The sequence below is a fragment of the Triplophysa rosa genome, linkage group LG22 (assembly GCF_024868665.1).
Source record: "Triplophysa rosa linkage group LG22, Trosa_1v2, whole genome shotgun sequence".
In the NCBI taxonomy this organism is placed as follows: Eukaryota; Metazoa; Chordata; class Actinopteri; order Cypriniformes; family Nemacheilidae; genus Triplophysa; species Triplophysa rosa.
The window spans coordinates 8,027,402-8,048,707 of NC_079911.1; the positions used below are offsets into that span (position 1 = coordinate 8,027,402).

The window sequence follows — 21,306 nt, forward strand, 5'->3', positions numbered from 1 at the left end:
ATCCTGCAAACCAAGCGAAGAAGTGAAAGAAAGGAAATGCAGTAATAAATAAGCAGCTTATAGCTTCTCTCGGGCCCAGTTTAAGTTTAAAGGCCCCAGCGGGGTGCCTAACCTTTGAGCGGAGGAGAATTTCTAGCACACTTGTGGCCCCGCAAGCCGGACTTGAAATGTCCCCATCTCATCCCACCATTTGGGCGCATGAGGGCATATTGAATGGCAGTCCTCTTTTTTGAGAACAGGATATAAAGGGGAGATAGAGAGCAACGTGTGCTGACCTCTGGTGCCGTTTCGCCTTTTGTACTGATTCGAAAAAGGATTGAATTGAACCGGGTCTACTATGTAAAATTAGGGGACATTTTGTGAAATGCTGTCCCAAAATTGCCTTTTTGAAACCGTGAACTAGGAATTGTACTCTGATAAAGCGTTGCTGACAACAGAGGGGGGATTTTACAGGATAGTACAGCATTCAAATTTTTTTATTTATTTTAGGGCTGTCAAACGATTAATCGCGATTAAACACATCCAGAATAAAAGTTTGAGTTTACATTACATACTGTATGTGTACTGTGCATATTAATTTTGTATTTATAAACACATACATGTATACATAGGCTATTTAGGAAATATTTAGATTTAAATTATTTAAATTATATATAGACGTTTCATCATTTTTATATTTTTCTTAAATATATGCATGTATTTGTATATCATTATAAATAAAAAATAAATATGCACGGTACACACACACACACACACACACACATATATATACAGTATATATAAAATGTAGACAAACTTTTATTCTGGATGCGATTAATCATTTGACAGCCCTAATTTATTTACTAATCAGTTTACAATCCAGTGTAAAAATGTGCTGACACACCATTGTGCCATGCAGGATTTCAATAGTATTTCAATTGTTTATGACTCTCTTGCACCCATGGCTCTTGACAATCGCTTTTACCCCGCATCTGGCACAATGCATATTAAAATTCGTTCTTTTTAGAATTGAGTCATTGCGTCCTTTCATTGCAAATTAAGGTTATTAAAGAATGCGCCTTATTCACAAACCTCAATGCCACTTGCCTGGAGCAATTAACGCCATATAAAGCAGACGGGAAATGCAATTTTATTTAAGAGAGTTGTTTGTTTACGTGTGCTATTGATCATGGCAGCGGCAATTCATCAAATGACGATCATGTGATGGAGAAGAGCATTATAACCAGGCGTCTGTCCAGGGGTGCCGTGTAAACAAGTGTGATTTTGGCATGTTAAAGACTGGATTCAGGTGCCTGGATAGCAGTGGTGGAGCGATGCTGTACAGCCAGATCTTGGTAGTTTACGGCATCCTCGACAAATCCAGCTTTCAGAACCAACCGCAAGATGGGAATTGCATGTTTACACCATTGCCTCATTTGCATGAATTCTTTAGTGAAATCGGTTCCTGAAACAGCAGAAACAACACATGCAAATAAATAAAGGTACCAGCAGGCGCGATTCAGTCGAAGTGAATTCCCACCAGAATATTTGTAGTTAAAGATGTTTACTTCAGAATCAAACATGCACATGTAGACTTAATAAGTGCAGACGGACATTCTTGTACATTAGATCTTTAAATTACTTTAATTCTGGTCTCATCAAGAAAATTTTTACAAAACATTGTTTTTCTGACAATAATATACTCAAAGAGCCACATTTTTGCATTTGGAGCAGGTCTTCACACAACAGTTTTCAATCTGCGTACAGATGAAAACAAAAGAAAACAACAGCAAACTAACCAAAGGAATATAACAATGCATATTTACATCCCACAGAAAAAAATACCCCACAGCCTGAGACCAGGCGAAGCCAGAGAAACATGAGTTTTTATAGAAGTTAATGGCCTACAGGGGATGAGATGGAAGGGGAGAATACAAATGAGACAATATTGCTTTTCATTGTGTTTTTGCCCTATGTAATCCATTAATATATTGAACGGGGAAAATGAATTGGAACAAAAAAGCCAAAATTTTCCTTGAATCGTTAGTTTGAGTTCTCCATAAATCATCACGGCAATGATCATTGATATCCGCACAATTAGCAGTGATGTCATGGCTCTTGTCTATACTGTAAATTACTTCAGTAGATAGAACTGGAGGTCTTGGCTGAGCACCGGTTATTTCTTACAAAGGAGCTCTGCTTTACAATTAAAATAAATCTTCAGCCTTGAACATGCTGGATTGACTTTGAAACAAAAACCAAAAATGTCTGAAGTGTTTGGGTTTCTGTGGAAACGTGGGAGGTACTGCGACAAGTTCACTACCAGTCAAAACTCTACACACATTCTTGCATTATTATTGCTAACTTCCACATTACAAATCACAACTTCAAAACAGCACAAATGATGAAAGAATTATTTAGTTAAAAAGTCAAAAAGTGTCAAAGCTATTTTGCTGTTTTAGCATCTTTAAAGCTAACAACATGCAGGTGCATTCTGGGATGCTTTGTATACATCCCAGTGAACTAGACTTGTTCTCCACCATTACATGGTCCAACTGATCCATTAAAACTGGTTTGTCAAACAAAATATTTGTTTATACTTGTTTATAGAGAAGCACACATTCAGAAGTGTGTACAAGCTTTTGACTGACAGCGAACGTCAATACAAAACGAACCAAAACTACACAGAACGAAACCGATCAATACATTTCACCATCAGCATGAATGATGTGAGTCAACAAGCTTTATTTCAAAAGCAAAACAACTCTGTATGGTATGGAATACAGTCTGTTCACGCTATCATGTATCTGGGTGTCAGTTGTTCGGCCAATGAAACTGAAAATACAAAGCAAAATTTCTATGGGCGAAACACACCAGAAGACTTGAGTTGATAAATGATGTGATCTAGACTGTCCCTTGAACAGACTTACAGTATTCAATCTATTACAGCCTTGATCATGTGAAATTAAATATGGCTTCTACTCTAAAGTCTGTAAAGTCATGCCCTTAGCAGATTTAATCATTTATGATGTTTCATGAATGTTAAGATGCTGTCTTCAAGCATGCAGGGCAGCTCACTAGATTTTGGAACGGAGCCTTCGGGTCTTCGTTCCAATATTTATCTGGCCATTTTGTCCAGCATTCAGTTACAACCAATCACGCCACTCAATGTTTAGAGAGTTTTGTGGGCTGGAGCTCTGGCTGAATGTGGCAGATTTAGTAGACAGGGAATAAGTATGGTGACAAAGCCAAGTCCACAAAAGCAGCAGATGTTAGCCCCATGGGCCAACCCCCACAGACTGACAACGCCACTACCTAAGCCATGTGCAAGCCTGGAGATAAGCAAGGGTTTTTTTCTTCTCCAGTGTCTGCACAGATGAGCAGATGTATGTGTTTGCACGTGTGCTGCGCAGAGCTCCTCACAAGACTTTCACCCCAATTTTTTTAGTATACGGCTGAGGGGAATGAAATGGCCGATTAGCTCGGTTTCCTTCTGTTGTGGCTTTTTCTTTTCCCGTCCTTCTGGATATGTACATTAGACACGTCTTTGAGAATTAAAACAGAAGTAAGAAAGTCTGCTGCCTTCATTTAAAACCAACCCTTGAGGGAAATATGTGTTCCCAACAGACACCCAAAACACAAGGGAAATAAAAACAAACCAACCAAAAAACGAACGGGCATCTCTTTGGAGTTTTGTTTTTTCTAGCACTAGCGGTTTTTCAGCTTTCGTGTGAATGAACTGAATCGTCTTTGAATATTAGTGAATTACACCCACAACCAGTGTTATGAAGAACATCCTGCATGGATAATGAAAAATAAGCATCTGGCTTGTTTGCTCTACGCAGCGTTAATAGCATGTTTACTGACGGTTTGTTTGGAAAATGAATGTTTTGCTTTGTAAACATTAAAAACAAATCACGGTACCCAACGTTTCGAATGATCATAACGGAAACTTCAAAAATGCGAAACGCAAGCAAAGATGCATGGGCGTGATGGAAAACAAATGTTGCGTCTTACGTAAATGACCGCAGCAGCAAATTGTTACTACATTAGCAAAATTACATCCTAAAGCTCCGCACACAAAACGGCTCACCGTTGCTTGGTTAACTGATGAGTTTGTATCAAGAGACCAAAAAAGGAAACGTGGAGAAGCACATTCTGCTGGTATATTGCAGAATTACGGAGAGAGGAAATTACATAAGCGTTCAAGATTGAACATTTTGTGGAGGAGGTGAATCATTGCTTTGAATGATGGCTTAGGGGATCTAGTCAAGGTAACTCATCCAAATAGCAGATGTGATTGGATGCTATCGCAGGCATTTCTAGTTAATTAGTTTGGAACTGAAAAATCTTCAAATTATGAATTTCTGAATAGATGGCTGTGGGCCGAGTGGACAAACTGATACCCCATCAAACAAATAATCCTAGCGCGCTCAAATATATAATCAGATATGAATATAATCATTTCTATTTGATACAAATAAATATTATATCTTTGTAATAATCTTATTTTCATCTTTCCCCCTAAACCACATCGTCTACGCATGGATTTTCCGAAACAATGCCACTGAGCTAATGCTTGGCTGTGAGGAACGTTTTATGAGGTTGTAAAGTTCTCGCAACTTACTTAGAATTGAAATGCAGTGGGCAGGTAACCCTATTAGCATTTGCCTAATGACATCAAGCCAATGTACCCGATACATCACGAATGAAGCCTCGGAGCAAACTACAAGCCAGTCTCACTGAACAAGTTGATATTATTTGCCTGGGCTGCTAGAAAATTTGATCCAAGAAGAAAGATTGAAGGCCAGTGCTGAATCAGATTAGAGCACATACCAGAATCAAAGCCAATATCACAATAAAATGAGTATGGATATCCTCCTTTCGATTTTCAAAACGAATACATGACAAATATCGGTGAGGAAGGGATACAAAGAAGCTGAAAATCTACCGTGAGATGAGGAACTTAATACAAACAGCAGATAGAAAAATATCAATCTTGGAAATGAGGGGTCATATCGTTTCTCTCTACAAGCGTAATCTTTGATCAGGTGCGCGTTTAAACAGCTTGAGGATCTGTCCGTTTCACAAAACGTGTGTCAAAAGAAGCATAACAATATGTTTCTTTATGCTCTCTATTTACAAGATAAACATATGAAGAAGAGTCGACGGTTGTCGGGAAACACTCCCAAATGTCTATACGATCACGTCGCTTTTCTCGCCATGACATCAGTTTCTTGCCTCTCCACGTCTCTCGGTGGAGCTTTCCGGTTAATTCTGTTCCCATTACTAGCAAGGCTGAACACGCCAACCTTGGGGGTGTGGCCAGAGCGGTTACCACGGCTCCTGAGAAACACAGGTGATGATGTCACCACCAGTCTTCGTTCTGGAGCCTTCCACTGAACAAGTTGAGATTTGAATGAACGTAGCAGTGTCCACATTGACCGATGGTGAGGTTCCATGTCCACATTCATCGTGTGAAGTCCACACACACAGGCACGCAGGGTGAAAAAATCAGTTTACAGACAATAATTCCATATTTGTTACCTATTCGTATGTCCATGTTCAGGGTCAGAGAAACACAATTTCAAAAAGATTATTCAATGATTTGTAATGACAGTAAATTATGGTGAGTGATTTGGGAACTGTGAAGCTTTTTAAGACATGTTATGTAATGTAATGACTGTATGTAAAAGTCATACAAGCATATTTTTTGAAAAAGGTTGATGATCTTGGATTACATGTAGGTGGGGAGTAGGGACAAATAAAACAAGAGTCAATAGTCGCTTTGTAATCACAAATGAGATGGAGTGAAGAGACTTAGAAACTGGAAACAAATTATGATTTATAATATAATAATAATTTTCAGGTATGTGAGGTCAGGGGCAACTGTAACACTAAATATGAAACGAAAATTGTATGACTTAATCACTAAAATATCAGGATTATTAAAAAAATCCTGCTGGTAAAAACACAAGGAAAAAGGATTTAGACTTATTGCAAATAATTATAATGTTGGTCCCACTTAGACGTTTGCATTAAACAACCATTATTTCTAACGGCTGAATAAATTAGTACATCATACATGCAAAAACTTTTCCGTTAAATTCAAGCAATGCCATTTTTATGTAGATGTGTGCTGTTACACAGATACACATACAGTGAGTTTAATATATTTTAAGTATTAATATTGTAAGTTTAATATATTTTTAGTTGACCCCAAACCTCAGCCTCATAGCGTCCCATTTTTGTAATAGATTTAAAGTAGATATGTTAAATGTAATGCAAATAATAATGAAAATGTAATAATGTACATGTAAGAAATGTAAATGTTTAACTGTTGGCACATATTTATCTTATACCAAAATACATTTATACAAGGCGTCTAATGAAGAAAAAAAAGGAAATCATGAAGTTCCAATTGCCCCTGGTCACTTCTATTTGTAATTCTTGCCATTTCATCCAATTGAAGCAATTTCATCTGTGTAGCTTCTTTGTTAAGTGACATCTGGAGTCAGAAAATCTTTTTTTTTAAGATTAAATGACCTGAGGTTACTGACCACCTCTACATGAACTCAACTCACTAAGAAAACCAAGCAAATGCTCCTAAATACAAAATTCGGAAGGCCGTCATTAAAGGTTCAAGCCTCGTCATTTTCTTTAGATCATTGGGAAGTCATTTGAAGTTGGTTTAGGACGAGATTTTTCACTCTGAAACATATTCTACGCAAGTAAATGAACACTTTTTATGCGCGTTAGTTTTCACATACAGTACTGTTACGTTCTGAAATGTCACTTTCATTCTTAGCGTAGCCATAAGGGGCACTATAGCGGACATTGCACATTTTCTTTCACAGGTCAACTACTACCACACAGGAACAACAATTTTAAAATAATCTTGTTAGCTCAAACTCCTTAGCTGTCAACATATTTAAAAGTAGCTTCCTGAATATCAAAACATTTAATTACACCGACATTTGGCCGCTATTTTGTTAACAAAGTGACACACACTTAGAACATACAAGAACAATGTGTTCACTTATTTGAGTAGAATACCTTTCTGGTTTGAGAGTATGGTGACTCCGACATGCCCACAAAAAGAAGGTTTATTACTCTTTACCTTCACACACACACACAAACACACACACACACCATAAGTAAAACTAGGAACACAAAGTTTCTCTGAATTCTTCAATTCTGGTTTTCAGTACTAACTGAACTGAAAAATAAAACAGGCAAAATGTCGTCTGTCATAAATGGCAAAGGTCCGAACGTCATAGTACGCGTGCGTACAGATTCAGTTGTTTGATTATATTCTGAAAAGAAACGCAAGCTATATGTACATCTAAAGAAGCGTGATCTTTGGTACATGTGCACACTGAAAGACCTTGCTGTGTGAATCTTCATTTAGATTTTAATGAGTGCTTTATTTATACTCAAGATCTTCCATGCTCATGTCTGGACAGATCTGTCTTCATAATCGAATAATGTGATGCATTTATGGACGCTCCCTGGCAACTAAATGAAAATAACAGTGAGAGGCCCTAGAGCTGAACATTAATATGCTTCTCTTCATTCTCTCTCTCTCTCTCGTCAAAAACCCTGTTTATTGCACATTCCTTTTAATTCCTCACTCCGCATGGGAGAATCACCATTATCTGCTCCACAGAGGAGGCGTCCCGTCGGTACAGAGCAGGGGCTGAATGCAACCAAAACCACGTTTAACGTCTCATGCACGTTGCACCGGTTTTCAATTTGCTATTGAGCAGGACGGGGAGAGTAAAAAAGTTGTAAGGGCCTTTGAATGGGAACAAAGAAAAATGGACAAAGACATGGAATCCCATTTTCCAGGATACACTACACTCCACAATGGAAGTGTACCGTACACCAGATCCTCCGGCAACGTTGTGGGAATGTTCTTCACATCTCTATGTTCGTGAGAAACAGTAAGCACAGAAGATACCGCAGCAGTATGCACAGTTTGAGTCGCACCGCTGCGGTTACACGGTGGAATGTGGATCACCACCCAGGCACAGCCTCTTTTAAATTACCCATCATGCCTTGCTTTCCGAGATGGGCCGTTAGCGTCTAAAAGTGAGAGTGCTGGTGGAACGTTCTGTCGTTGGATAGCTAACCGAGCGTTCTGTGGTGGGGTAAGAGATGCTGGGCCCCTCAACGGGAGCTCTCTGGTTGGGTGGTGAGCAGGGCCCCGGGGGGGCCGTGTTGAGGGTGGGCACGGCGGGAAGGGCTACAGTCTGGATGGTGCTCCGCTCTCGAGGGGGAAGCTCCTCCAGCCCCTCCATGCTTTGCGGGGGACCCTCGTAGCTCATGTTTAGCCGCAGCGGTTGATGGGCCTGGCAGTAGTCCACTATGGGCTGCTCGTACCTGTAGAAGGTCAGCGTGCTCATCTGGTGAGGCACCTGTGGATGAATCGAAAGAAAGAGAGAAATATTAAACAAGACCCTCCGAGTCGTTTAAACACCCACTACCACAACGGTCAATAATAAGATCATTTACACAAAAAATAAGAAGTCTGTCATTATTTACTCATTCCAATAGAGCAAACTGCTACAGGCAATACAAAAGTGAAATAATGAATATCTTTGCTACTATGATAATTAAAGTAGATGAGACGAGGGGTGTCAAGCTCCAAAGTTACACCCAAGTGTCCTGTATCCTAAATAAAGTCTTCTCAAACCATACGAAAGCTTTGCATGAATAGCAAGCCATTATTTTCTGCTATTTTTTTTACTTTTGTCAATAATGTACATCCTATATTAAATTTGACATGCATACTTAATAGAGCAATGATTATAACAGTACATTTTAAATCCAGCAGAAAATGATTTATACAAATATGTATTGAAATATTGCTATGGATGGATGAAAATATGGATGGACGGATATGTAAGTATATATGTATGTATGGATCGATGGATGAATATAGATGGTTATATACTGTAGATGGATAGATGAATATGGATGGATGGATAAATATAGATTGATATATAGATGGATGGTTGGATGAATATGAATGATTAATGGATAAATATAGATACGTAGATAGATAGATATACATATGAAGAGTTTGGTTCTAAAATGAGATAAAATGAGATTTTTTTCAAAAATCATGTTTTTTATTATATCATGTTTTTATTGTGTTTTAATTTAGTTAGCTGTATTTTTGGAGTTATTATGCCTTAAATCAAAACAAAACAACTGCAGTTTGATTTATATTAATTGGAATGCACAATAAAAAAAACATGATTTTTGAAAAATTTGAAAAACGTAGTTATCTCATTTTGGGACCAAACTCTTCTTATATAGATGGATAGATGAATATGGATGGATGGATAGATAGTTATATAGATATAGATAGATAGTTGAATATAGATGAATGGATGGATGAATGAATATAGATGGATGGATATGGATAGATGGGTGGATAGATCAACCTTGTGTTTGACACAACGTAAAACTCGTGTGTCAATATTATAAAAAAGTGATATACAATCAATCTTTAATTTCACTGAAAATCTTGACATTTCTTCTTTGCATGTCCATGACTAATATTGAGTCAGACATACCTTAAATGAGCCAATCATTTTGGTTCGTAAAACCAGCCTGAATGATTCAAATGTACTCCTCTGGTTCTTTGTTTTTTTCACTCATCAACCCATCTACTGGCAAGGGTTAACACCCCACTGAATCAAATGATTTGGAATGTAATACATAATTTACTTGGAACAACACAAGTGTAAGTAAGCAATGACCTATTATTTTGTTATGGCTAGTTATTCTTTCAAGTCATTTTAATAATTCCAGCTTAAGTTTATGTATGTATCATTCTGCATTTCCTCCTCATTCTCAACCTACTTGAATTTCCTCTACAAGCTCTGCTTCCGTCTGCATTTAAAAACTGCCTCGTGGCACCCGTTTTCAAAGAGGCATCGCACTGGTACACGTAATAGCTTTTTACATTGAGTGCAAACCCAGCATCTGTCTTGCTTCCCAGTGTGTGTGCCGTGCTCGGTGGTGACTCACACTGTGGATACACGCAGCACACATATGAACCCCCGCATGGGTTACTGCAGCTATTCCCATGATAAGTGACACAAGCAAATATGTCTTTCCTTTTCATGCAGTGACTCCAGTAGAGTCGCAGCGAGGAAACGCGTCGCGTCTGCCTGCCTCATGTTTATCTTTCCCTCGGAAGGGACGTCAGATGCATATGGCTAAGGCAGCTGCCATAGATGGCTGCATGGAAAATGCAAAAATATGTATATATGTACAATATATGTCTAGTATTGTAGGCTGTACTGTACATCATTTCACCACCCTCCACATACACAGATGTTGGGTTTCCATGTGACCCACAAGGTCACAAATGACTGGTATTACTACATTGGTGGGGACATTTGGTCCCCACAATGTACAGTTTATCAGGACCATACACACAGTACAGTACTACACAAACACACTTTCTCTACTGACTTGCCAGTATGACTATAAGGCAAATGCAGTTGGCCGGGACAGTTGGATATAAAAGATATTAGCTACACAACATAAAGTTTACAGCTGTAAGAGCTTCAAATTATGCTTGTATATTCACTTCCATTCAAATTTATTTCCATGGTGCTTTTCACAATTCAGCATCATTGCAAAGCAGCTTTGCAGAAAATGTATTATGGAACAAACAGTAGAGACATCCTTTATGCAACGTAAATGTATTTTCCTATATATTAACACTCAATATATGAAATAATTGAATATATATTTTAAAAATATATAGAATAACACATTTTTAATTCATTAACAATATATTGAATAATACATGAGAAATTGCAGTTTTTCATAAGTAGCCTAAAAATATTTTTTTATAAATATAAGCACTTGGTTCCAATATGGGTCAACGACGAAAAAGGGTTTAAGCATAAAAACAATAAGTGTAATACTGCTATAAATTGTTGTTTAAAAAGTCTTAAAAAGTTGTCTTTAAAAGTTTTCTGTTTATTTTTATTGCATTTTTGTTTTTCTGAGCAAAAAATAAATATCATACATTTTTCAAAGATTTACAGAAGACACCCACTAAAATGTCATTCAGTGTAACAATCTTGTCAAAAAACAATTTATGACATTAAAAGACTAATTGACGAATGCTAATTAGTTGTAATTTTACATTTTTTTAAATATGCCACTATCCTAGGTTTTGCCCATTTGTCAATATTTTTTTTTACTCATTTAAATATAATTTAAACTCATTTTAATATATTGCATATACTGCATCCAGTATGTTCCCATATATTTTTAACCTATGAAATATTTTTTTTCTAAAACAACCCAGCATAACAACCCAATAACCAGCATGTTTTGTGTAGTGTGTAGAAGAAAGGAAAGAAATCATAGAAAAAAAGTGAAATATATAGAATATATGATATTTTATAACCTGTACATTAGCGAAAATAACTGTCATTGTATTTTAATCAGTCATTATATTCATAGCGCTATAAGTATGCTAGTAAGTACATGATCATGCTTTAGTTAGCCTTAATCATGGGTGTCGCTAGCACTATTTATTCGGGGCTCTAGCCCCGATTGTTTGTAATCTAGCCCCAAATGTTTTGGCCTGGAAATCTAATAATAGGAATTCAGTAACTGGACGTTTAAAATTCGCTGTGTACACAATGTTGACTGCAGCCTCTCTCACACGCGCCGAGTCTGACACACACACAGGCACGCACATACACACACCACGTGACTGATTTCATCCTATCCCTAGAACTCAACAAAATAAAATATAACAGTGTGAGGGCAGAGAAGACTACAGAACGGCAACGGCGTGTGCCAAGAAACAAACAAATCTTCTTTCATTTTGGCAGAAGACGAAGAAAGGTATTAACTTTAGTGTGCGAAAATGTACACCTATAACTCATGATATAAAAATCCGGATTATCACAACAAGCCCGCACAGTTTTTCGTGATTGTGCTATTGCGGCATAATCTTGATCAAAATCAATGCAAATAGCAAAAATGAATTTGATAAATTTGTGATGCATTATTTTTACGAGGATCGCTCATGTGAGGTCAGTGAGTGATCTGTGTGAACCTTTCTTACCTGCTGCTGCCTCACGTAAGCACGCGAATCTAGTCTTTCAGGCGTATTGCTTGAATGGTAAAATACACTTATAATTATGTCAAAGTGTCCGTCGAGTTTTTTAAACACAATCGGGTATGAAGTAAGCAAACAGTTTTTGGGATAAAACTTTTTGGGACGTGTATCACTGGATCCGCGCTTTACCGCAAGTCTTAAAGTGCCAGCAGCTCAGTCACCCCAGCAGTTATTAGGCCACTGGCTGTTTGTGTTTACTTAAAAATTTACTTCAAAACCTTTCAATTTTTATTTATATTAGGGTTAAGCATTATCACTTATAGTTATTAAGTATTTCTATTCATAAAAATACTTTTAGTATTTAAGTAATTAAAGTTGTAAAAAATTTTACAAATATTTACACAATTTACAAACAAGGTAAAATCCTTAAGGAACTGACTGTTAATTAACGCATTACAAACATTACCATATGCTTTTTTTTGCTCAAGTCAAGTCTGGAAGATACTCCACCATCAAAAAACGAACAGGAAAAATACATGGATAAAAGAATCATAAAGAACTTTGAAAAGTCCACAAGAGAATGAATTACAGTAGACATAAGTAGCTAGACATAGATAACAATGGGTCAGATGTATAAAGTTACATATGATTATTTTGTGTTTGATAATATATTGCATAAATGTGTTCATGCAAAGCATATTTTCCTTGAGAATACATTTAAATGTATGTGATTATTTTGTGTTTGCTAATAAACTACATTGCATAAATGTGTTCATGCAAAGCATATTTTCCTTGAGAAGAATAAATGTATGTGATTATTTTGTGTTTGCTAATAAACTATATTGCATAAAAAAGTTCATGCAATGCATATTTTCCTTGAAAAAAATACCCCTTACAACCTAATCCAAATTCTCTACAATAGCCCCTAATGTTTTAGGCTCAGCCCCTATTGGTTTTATGTCCTAGACACAGCCCTTGGCCTTAATGCTTTATAATATAAAACAAATCACTTCTAAGCCACAACAACATAACAGCACAAAAGCTTATAAAGTCCTCAACCTTCGTTGGTGACTATCCTGAGCTGTATTGTCAAGGGCAGATTCCTTTAGTCCATTGTATGCTTTAAAGAGAAAAAAATCAATGACTGACAAAACATCGACTATTCACTTAAAAAATCACATTACGTGTTGCTTGCAAAATGCCATAATACTAATTTGCTTTTAAACGTCCCCAAAACGCTTTCTTGCAACCAAATGGTGAAATTACAACATCCATACCCAACAGCAGGCTGACTGTACCAACCTAGCCACCTTGACTCAGGGAAGAGTTAAAGGAAATTATTTGATGTTGCCATGCAAATCATTGGAAGATCTCTATTTGACTTCTGATAAACTGACCTCGCTGTCGTTCGTACCAGCACACACTGATACGCTAAGAAATCATGATGAAACAGTGCTGAAATCCCTGTGTATTTTCACAGAACAACCAGAGTTGACTGCTTTCATAGTGCTTAATTAGAAAGTGAAGAGAGAGCGCAGAGAGACCCACGTGCGATCACCAAAAGTGCACACAGAGAACATTAGTGATGGGAAAAGTCTGCCGGCGTGACAGTGAAAGGGGTTTTACAAAGAGACTCCTGACAGGAAGTAAAATAAACAAGCTGAAATGTGGGACCCACTCTCAAGTCATAATGAGATGCATTGTGTCAGGGACTCGAGGTTTAAAGCTCGCTGCATGCTACAATTAATTCCTTCCCTGACTAGAGAAAAGGGCTTTGGGGTATCAGCAGAATGTAGATAGTAGCTACTTAGAAGACAATTTTAATGAAAGTGAAAGAGGAACTGAAAAGTCAGATCCATGGGTTAGCGTCAGAGCTATCTGTTGACCATTGTGGGTTTTGAGTTGCTTTTATTCCATATTGGTTAGCTTTGAGGTCATATACAGTGTAGGTTTGTGTACTAGCAGATATTCATTGGCTTTTAAGGTGAAGCGTGTCATTTTGTGTCACTGGGATAACCAAACGGAATTGCTAAAATAATGCATGTTTTCAAATAGGTAGGTGTTTTTACCACAATAATCATAGTTAAAAAAGTTATAAAGGATAGTTCAGCCAAAATAAAATTCATCATATATTCACCCTCATGTCATTTCAAACCTGTATGACTTACTTTCTTCTTCTCCAGAACACAAAAGAAGATATTTTGAAGAATGTTGATAACCAAACAACATTGATTTCCATTGTATGGACACAAAACCACGGAGACATTTCTCAAAATATCTTCTCTTGTGTTCCACAGAAAAAAGAGCTGTATGACAAAACAGTTATTTTTGAGTAAACAACAAAAATTTACCACAGTATTTGAAGGAAAATGACAGGAATACAAACGATAATTAATCTGCCAAAACGTTTAACTGTTATAAAATGGATAGACCTCCTTAAATCCTCCCCAAACAACCAGAGCAATGTTTTAAGTGCACCACAAACAGGGGTGGAAAGAGTACTGGAAATTTGTACTTAAGTACAAGTACTGTTACATTGCTGAAATTGTACTCAATTACAAGTAAAAGTACTGGTGTTAAAGAAGTAATTGAGTAAAAGTAAAAAATATTATTCTTTAATTATTTTAATTATTATTTAATGAATTAAGAATAATTATTAATAATCAAATTTGGAGATTTATATAGAAAATAGCTACTTTAACAAAACACATATTTACCTTACTGATAAAGCATATAACTGGATACAACTCAGACAAAATAACCATTCAATGTGTTGTTCTGTCTGTCTATCATGAGCTCAGTTTTCCAGGTAAAACCATTTATGCACTTCCAACACTGTTCAATCATGTGTACTAGGCGGAAATGCAGTCAATGCAGAAATTAATAAATAAGAGCCCCAAATACTGCATGCAAAATATGCAAAACATTTGTAACCTAAATTGCATTGGATTAGCTTTAACAGTCATATCTGTAGAGGAGCTGGCTGATCAATTACTCAACCTCAAGCCATCCAAGATGTATGTGACATTATTTCTTAGGTAGAACAATAAAGAGTTTTACCTGGAGGTGTGGTCCATAATTTTTCATGGTTCATGTCTTTAAACGTTCAAAATACAGATAGAGGCAACATAAAAGTAATCCCTGCGGCTTCTTTCGATGTAATGACGTTTTATTTAAGCGAGTCGATCGAACTGTGCAAGAAATTGAACGTTATTTACAACTTTATAACTGGTAATGCACAGTTTGCGAAACTGCTTCGCATGCGTTCCCTACGCATATGTTCCCTACTCACTTATAAGGGCAGAGCACTTAGTGTAGAGACTTTGGAGAGAGATGTATTATTTTACCTCATGATATAGCCGTTTGGATGAAACTTGGCGAACGGAGTGATACAGGAACTCAATATTTCTCCATATCTCGGACGAGCCTTCGTATTGTGTCTCTTTCCCGCATAATATGTGACAATACTTCAACATGCAGAAAAGACCCTCGACCTTTAACTGTTTGTGTTGACTGAGTGTGATTGACGTGTTGAGGCGATGTCACATTTTGCATGTATTTTTTAACCAGAGGTAAACAACGGCCAGCCGAGAAGCTATGCAAATGAATAGCCATATGAATGATAAACAAGGCAAATCCTGTACAATGAGGCGAACATAACAGTAATGTTTGTGTTAAGCCAAACCCTTGGAAATGAGCTCTCAATGATACCTTAAGCATTACCTCTGCAGTCTCTCCTGCTTAAATGACTCCATTAAGCTGGGTTTACTTATTACATTGTAGGCACTCAGTTGGATTAGTTCACCTCGCTTTCTCTCTCTCACACACACAGAACACACTCTTTCATGACTGTACCCTCCATCCTCAGATCATCACTCGTTGCATTGATTAATTATAATATATTAACTACTAACTGTTTCAGCAAATTCTGAACAGAGTGCAGGACATCAATCTAGCTTTAGCGTGTGTGTGAGTGAGAGGGAAAGAGCTCTTGTTTTAACCGCACCTTCAGTTTTAGAGAAGCGAAAACCATGCAGTGCCTCTGTGTTTCGTCTGCTTTAATGGAATTATGGGTAAATCTCAGATCAACATGGCGGGTGTGATGAACTGACTTACATTGGATTACACTGTTCTCTTTTGCTTCGCTTTAAACGAGAGAAGAGACTGTGTAAGACTGTCATTGTGCAGGGCTCAGGGTTGTTGTTATGCAATTTCTATCCAGAACAACTTTATCAGGTTTCAGGAGATGCAGGGATAGTTCACACAGAAATGAAAGTTTTTGTCATCGTTTACTCACTCATGTCATTCTTAATACAGGTTTGAAATGCCATGAAGGTAAATGATGACAGAATTTTCGGTGAACTATCCCTTTAATTTTGCTTTGTAAAACATTAATATAACCAAAAATACATAAGAATATGTAATTGGCAGAATGTACAGGACGCATACGAAGACACCATTTTTACACCATACAAAGGTGGATTTGTGCAGCTTCAGTATAATACGTACATATGCAGTATAATACTATATTCTTGTATAGTGCACCTGATCTTACAGGAATTCGTAACAATTTTACGAAGTGGCTAATTCGAATGATTTCATACAATTTGAATCGAAACGGCAATACTGAAGCCCCTCCCCTAACCCTACCCCTAAACCCAACTGTCACTATTTTACGAAGTGGCTAATTCGTATGATTTCGTACGACGTGAATCGTTCAAAATGTACGATTATCAGAAAAAGCAATACTGAAGCCCCTCCCCTAACCCTACCCCTAAACCTAACCATCACTATTTTACGAAGTAGCTAATTCGTGTGATTTCGTACGACGTGAATCGTTCAAAAACGTATGATTACCAGAAAAGGCAATACTGAAGCCCCTCCCTAACCCCACCCCTAAACCCAACTGTCACTGGCGCGAAACCAAACCGTACTAAAATGTATGAATGAGATTGTACGAATTCATACCAATTAGCCGCCTCGTAAAATAGTCAATAATTCTCGTGAGATTGTGTTGAAGTGCATCGCAGAATGTTCTATCCATTTCAGAGGCAGCCCTGAACGTATGAACAATCATCAGTATTAATCAGACAGATGGTCAAACTCTTGAGTACGAATGCAATCCCATAATGCCTTTGGTCTCATCGCAGATGAGGTCTAAATGCATTCTATTCAGTGTCTGTCACGTCTTTCTGTTCTGGTCTGGGTCCCCGGTGCTTTCATTTAGAGCGGTACATATTGTGATGTTTCTTAACACATTGTCTGCGGCCTCATTACCCAGATAACAATACCGTGGCCAACTACAGTCAAATTGCTGGGCCGTTTGTCCATTAAGGTAGACCGTGACAGCAGGAACTCATCAGTATGTGGGGAACGTCGCGTCTCTGCCATTCCTGTTTATTCCGAGCCTAACAGGGAATTCTTGTGCGCTAGCCACTAGCTATGCAAATAAGCAGGCTTGCGTGGCCGTACAGTGGAGCTAACGCTTTGATTTGTTGCATGCTGCCGGCCGCAGGAGCACGCCAAATAGATGTCAGTATCGGCTAATAGATGGCCCGCAGAGAACCGTAAGGAATCTATAGGATTAGATTTCTTCATAAGTTCAGGCCAAAACCTTTCGGTTACAAGAGATGCAATAATGCAGTGTGTCTGCGATGCGTTCGTGCGAGAGGAATTTGAGTGCAACAAATGCATTTAATGTGCCAGAGAGGCTAAACAAGGCAAATGACATTCACCACCTGCACCAATGAGTCATACTGCAGCAGCTACACGCTCACAGTATGGAATCTGCTAGCTCTTTAGTTAATCAGATGACAAGTGTGATAAGCAATTTATCGCCTATTTTTGTGAGTGACTGGTTTCCACTCACCAACCAATTATTTGCGTGTACAGGCGGCGCTGCGTGTGATGGGGGTGCCTTCCACAAAATGTTTCAGCAATGAACTTGGCTGCATTTGGGAAAAACTGAATTTTTAATAGCAGACATTTTAAAGAATTTAAATTTAATCTAATTTACATAAATGCTGTAACTTTTTTTCGTTTCGTGTCATTTCAAACCTTTGAAGAACATCGAGAAGAGACTTCCTTAGTATAGAGACAAAACCACTGAGACATTTCTCAAAATGTCATCTTTTGTGTTCGACTGAAGAAAATATCATGTATAGGTTTTGAATGACATGAGGATGACTTAATGATGGCATCATTTTTATTTTTGGGTGAACTATTCCTTTAAATAATGAGTTTAAATAATAACTGAAGTAAAAAAAAGATACGATACATGTCTTCACAACCGAAAGGCATTAGGATGAGAAGCGTAGTAAGAAACGTTCTTCACAATGGTCTTGCAGGTACATTTTTGTCACGATCAAATGCGCTTAAATCATTCCTAGAAGGGTTTAAAATCGTTTGCAATCACACATGTGTGTTGCGTCAGCACGCGTGAATATTTAACGTTGCAGTGGTGTGTGGATGCGCACAACACTGATGTCGCACGGCTAGCCTGCGTGACACTAAAGCCACCAGACACACTTTGGATAAAAACATGTCCGAGGGAGTTTGCCTGAGCAGCGAAGAATTTAAACAAGCAGAAGGGGAAGAAAACGCCTAAAAGAGAAATGGGAATTTGGGGCTGCCGCAAACCGTCACAAGTGTTTGCCTTCCATTTATATAACAGATGAACTCATGTATTATCTGTCAGAAACTGAAAGGCTTGGCAGCGTTTATCCACAGAGGTCTGCGCATTGATCTTTGGGAATTACAATAAAAATGTTGACGCTGTCAGTCTCCTTAATGGAACAGTTCATCTGAAAACAAAGGGTCGGACGCTATATAGTCACAAACCTGTGTGCTGTTGTTTAAAAAAGAAAAGTAGAAGAATTGTTAAGATATATGGTGTTTATGGTGAACAAGGGCAATAAAAGCAGAAGCAATAAAAGTGGTCCATGTGACCAAACACAATCCCTTACAAGGTCACAAATTCATATGAATTTCTAGAATCTCATTTACACAGTATGTTTTGGTATGACTAAGTTTGGTGGAGCTTCATTTCTGCTTTTTTTCTAATAGTCAAGATCAACTTTTTTGTTTGTTTTTATTGCATGAATTCATATGAAAATCAAAGCATAGTAAAAAATGTTTTCTATGAGAAAACAACTATTTTGACCTGGTCATACTGCTGTTTGGAGATTTTTTATTTTTATTTAAAGCTTGACAGTCATTGTTGTATGACAAAATAGGAACAATTCTTCAAAAATCATCCTAATTTGTGTTCCATGGATGTAAAAACAGCATATCAACAAAATCTTTAAAGAGAGAGTTTACTCAAAAAGGAAACCCATTGGCTTGCATGGGTTTTGTGTCCATACAATAGAAGTGAATGGGTACCGTCGTTGTTCAGTTACCAACATTCTTCAAAATATCTTCTTCTGTTTGTGTTTTGCAGAAGAAAGCCACACAGGTTTTAAATAACAAGAGGGTGAGTAAATGAAGACAGAATTCTTTACTTTAGGGTGAACTATCCCTTTAAGGAATGTCCAACAGATGACAAATTGAATTATACCTAGAATTATGTATCACATTTTTGTTTGACAACAATAAAATGAACACAAAATGTGATCTGCGTGCAGTTTGTGCAAAGTATCATAACACATCAGGCACTATAAATCACATCCGTATCTTGTTTTCTTTGTGGCAATGAGCCATTTTTCATCATCTTTTAAAGAAGCGAGCTCGGTCCGCACGCCCGAAACTGCTGCATCCACCGGTCCGAAACTACTCCTATTTTCACTTTGTCTGGCTGATGAATATTTCCAAAAAGTAAAAAGGGGTTTTGGCTCAGTGGCAGACGCCCCTGTCAACTTTTAATCAGGGATATTGAAAAGGAGTGTGTGAACGTGGCTTTTTAAGCTGGGGCTAATCAGACATGCTTGCGTGAATTGGAGCGCAGCCAGGCCGGTGTGAAGACCTCTCTCGTTCTGTGGTTCGCTTTCTTCTGCTCTCTCTCTCTCTCTCTCTCCCTCTGTTTGATTTCATTTCAGAGAGGCAGATTATCTGAAATGAGGTATTCTTTCTGGAAAAGAGCACTCAGGATAAGCTCGGCCTGAAGATGCTTCTGTTTGAAAAGGATCGATACGGATTGGCTCGCCCTCCTGTGAATCTAAGTCTGGGCTTTTTGCTTTAAGGTGCTGTTGAGAAAGAATTACACAGAATTTACTGTTCTTTGGTAAATGGACAAATCCTTAATTCTAAGAATGGAGCTGTACACAACAGCACAGGCCGGCGAAACCTACTTGGTAAATCTATTGATTTTATCTAGTTGTTTATTTTGTATGCTTTTGTTTTCCTTTTCTAAGGTTTCAGCCTTAGATGAACCACTCAACGGTCTCTTCGATAACCATGTTATGCGAATAGCATGCTAAAATTGGAAGGTGAATTAATTTGGGGTTTGATGTCTTATAATGCGTTAAGCAACTACCGACCAATAGTGTGGCATAATTTTATAATAATAATAGTACATTACAATAACACATTTACACAGTTATATTTACAATTACACACTGCACATTGCAATTGTGGATATACTTATATTACTGTGTATGAATATTTAACATTTTGCATTTGGAAATAGTTTATAATAGGCATAATAAAAGTTACCCATTACGTAATATCTTCCCTCCGGACAATTTTTTTAAGTGTCCATAGAGGGCTCCCTCCCCATCAACTGTCCCATTTCTCACAATACCATACAAAAATTACATTTAATTTTCGAAATCAACCCACGTTCATTTACAGATTTTGGAAAGGGTCGTGGAGGTGGAGAGTTTATATGTAATTATGTTTAATGTGGTTTAAGGTGGTTTAATATCTCTCATTCCTTGCCTGATGTGTCATTACATTAGCAAACCTGAGTTTGGTTCCTTTGACATGCTTGTTTGTGTTCTTTCGTGGAGTTCGTAGGCCACTAATCAAAATTAAAACCATAAATAAATGATTTGTCAGTAATTGAGATAGATTGTAGAGTATAAAATTAATGAAGGGGCGTATGTTTTCATCGGCAGAAATAATGAACACGCCAGGAGGGGGTGGAAAATAAATAACCTGCAGGGCAGTGCGTGGAAGGAATTAAACGTCATATTGATAAAAATCTCAAAGAATCAGCAATGTATATTTGATACCAACAAGTTTATAGAATTTAGATCTAGCTCACCTGACCTTATGGA

The 21,306-nt window shown here is 37.5% G+C and overlaps 1 protein-coding gene across 1 annotated transcript in view; it reads right to left on the reverse strand.

Moving 5' to 3' along the window:
• Positions 1 to 1,548: 1,548 nt before the first annotated feature.
• Positions 1,549 to 21,306, reverse strand: part of LOC130546200 (leucine-rich repeat transmembrane neuronal protein 4) — a 116,745-nt gene continuing 96,987 nt past the window's right edge. The window contains exon 3 of the mRNA XM_057321332.1: positions 1,549 to 8,399. Coding sequence (XP_057177315.1) covers positions 8,061 to 8,399 — 339 coding nt within the window. The 3' untranslated portion in view covers positions 1,549 to 8,060. The remainder of the gene's footprint in view (positions 8,400 to 21,306) is intronic.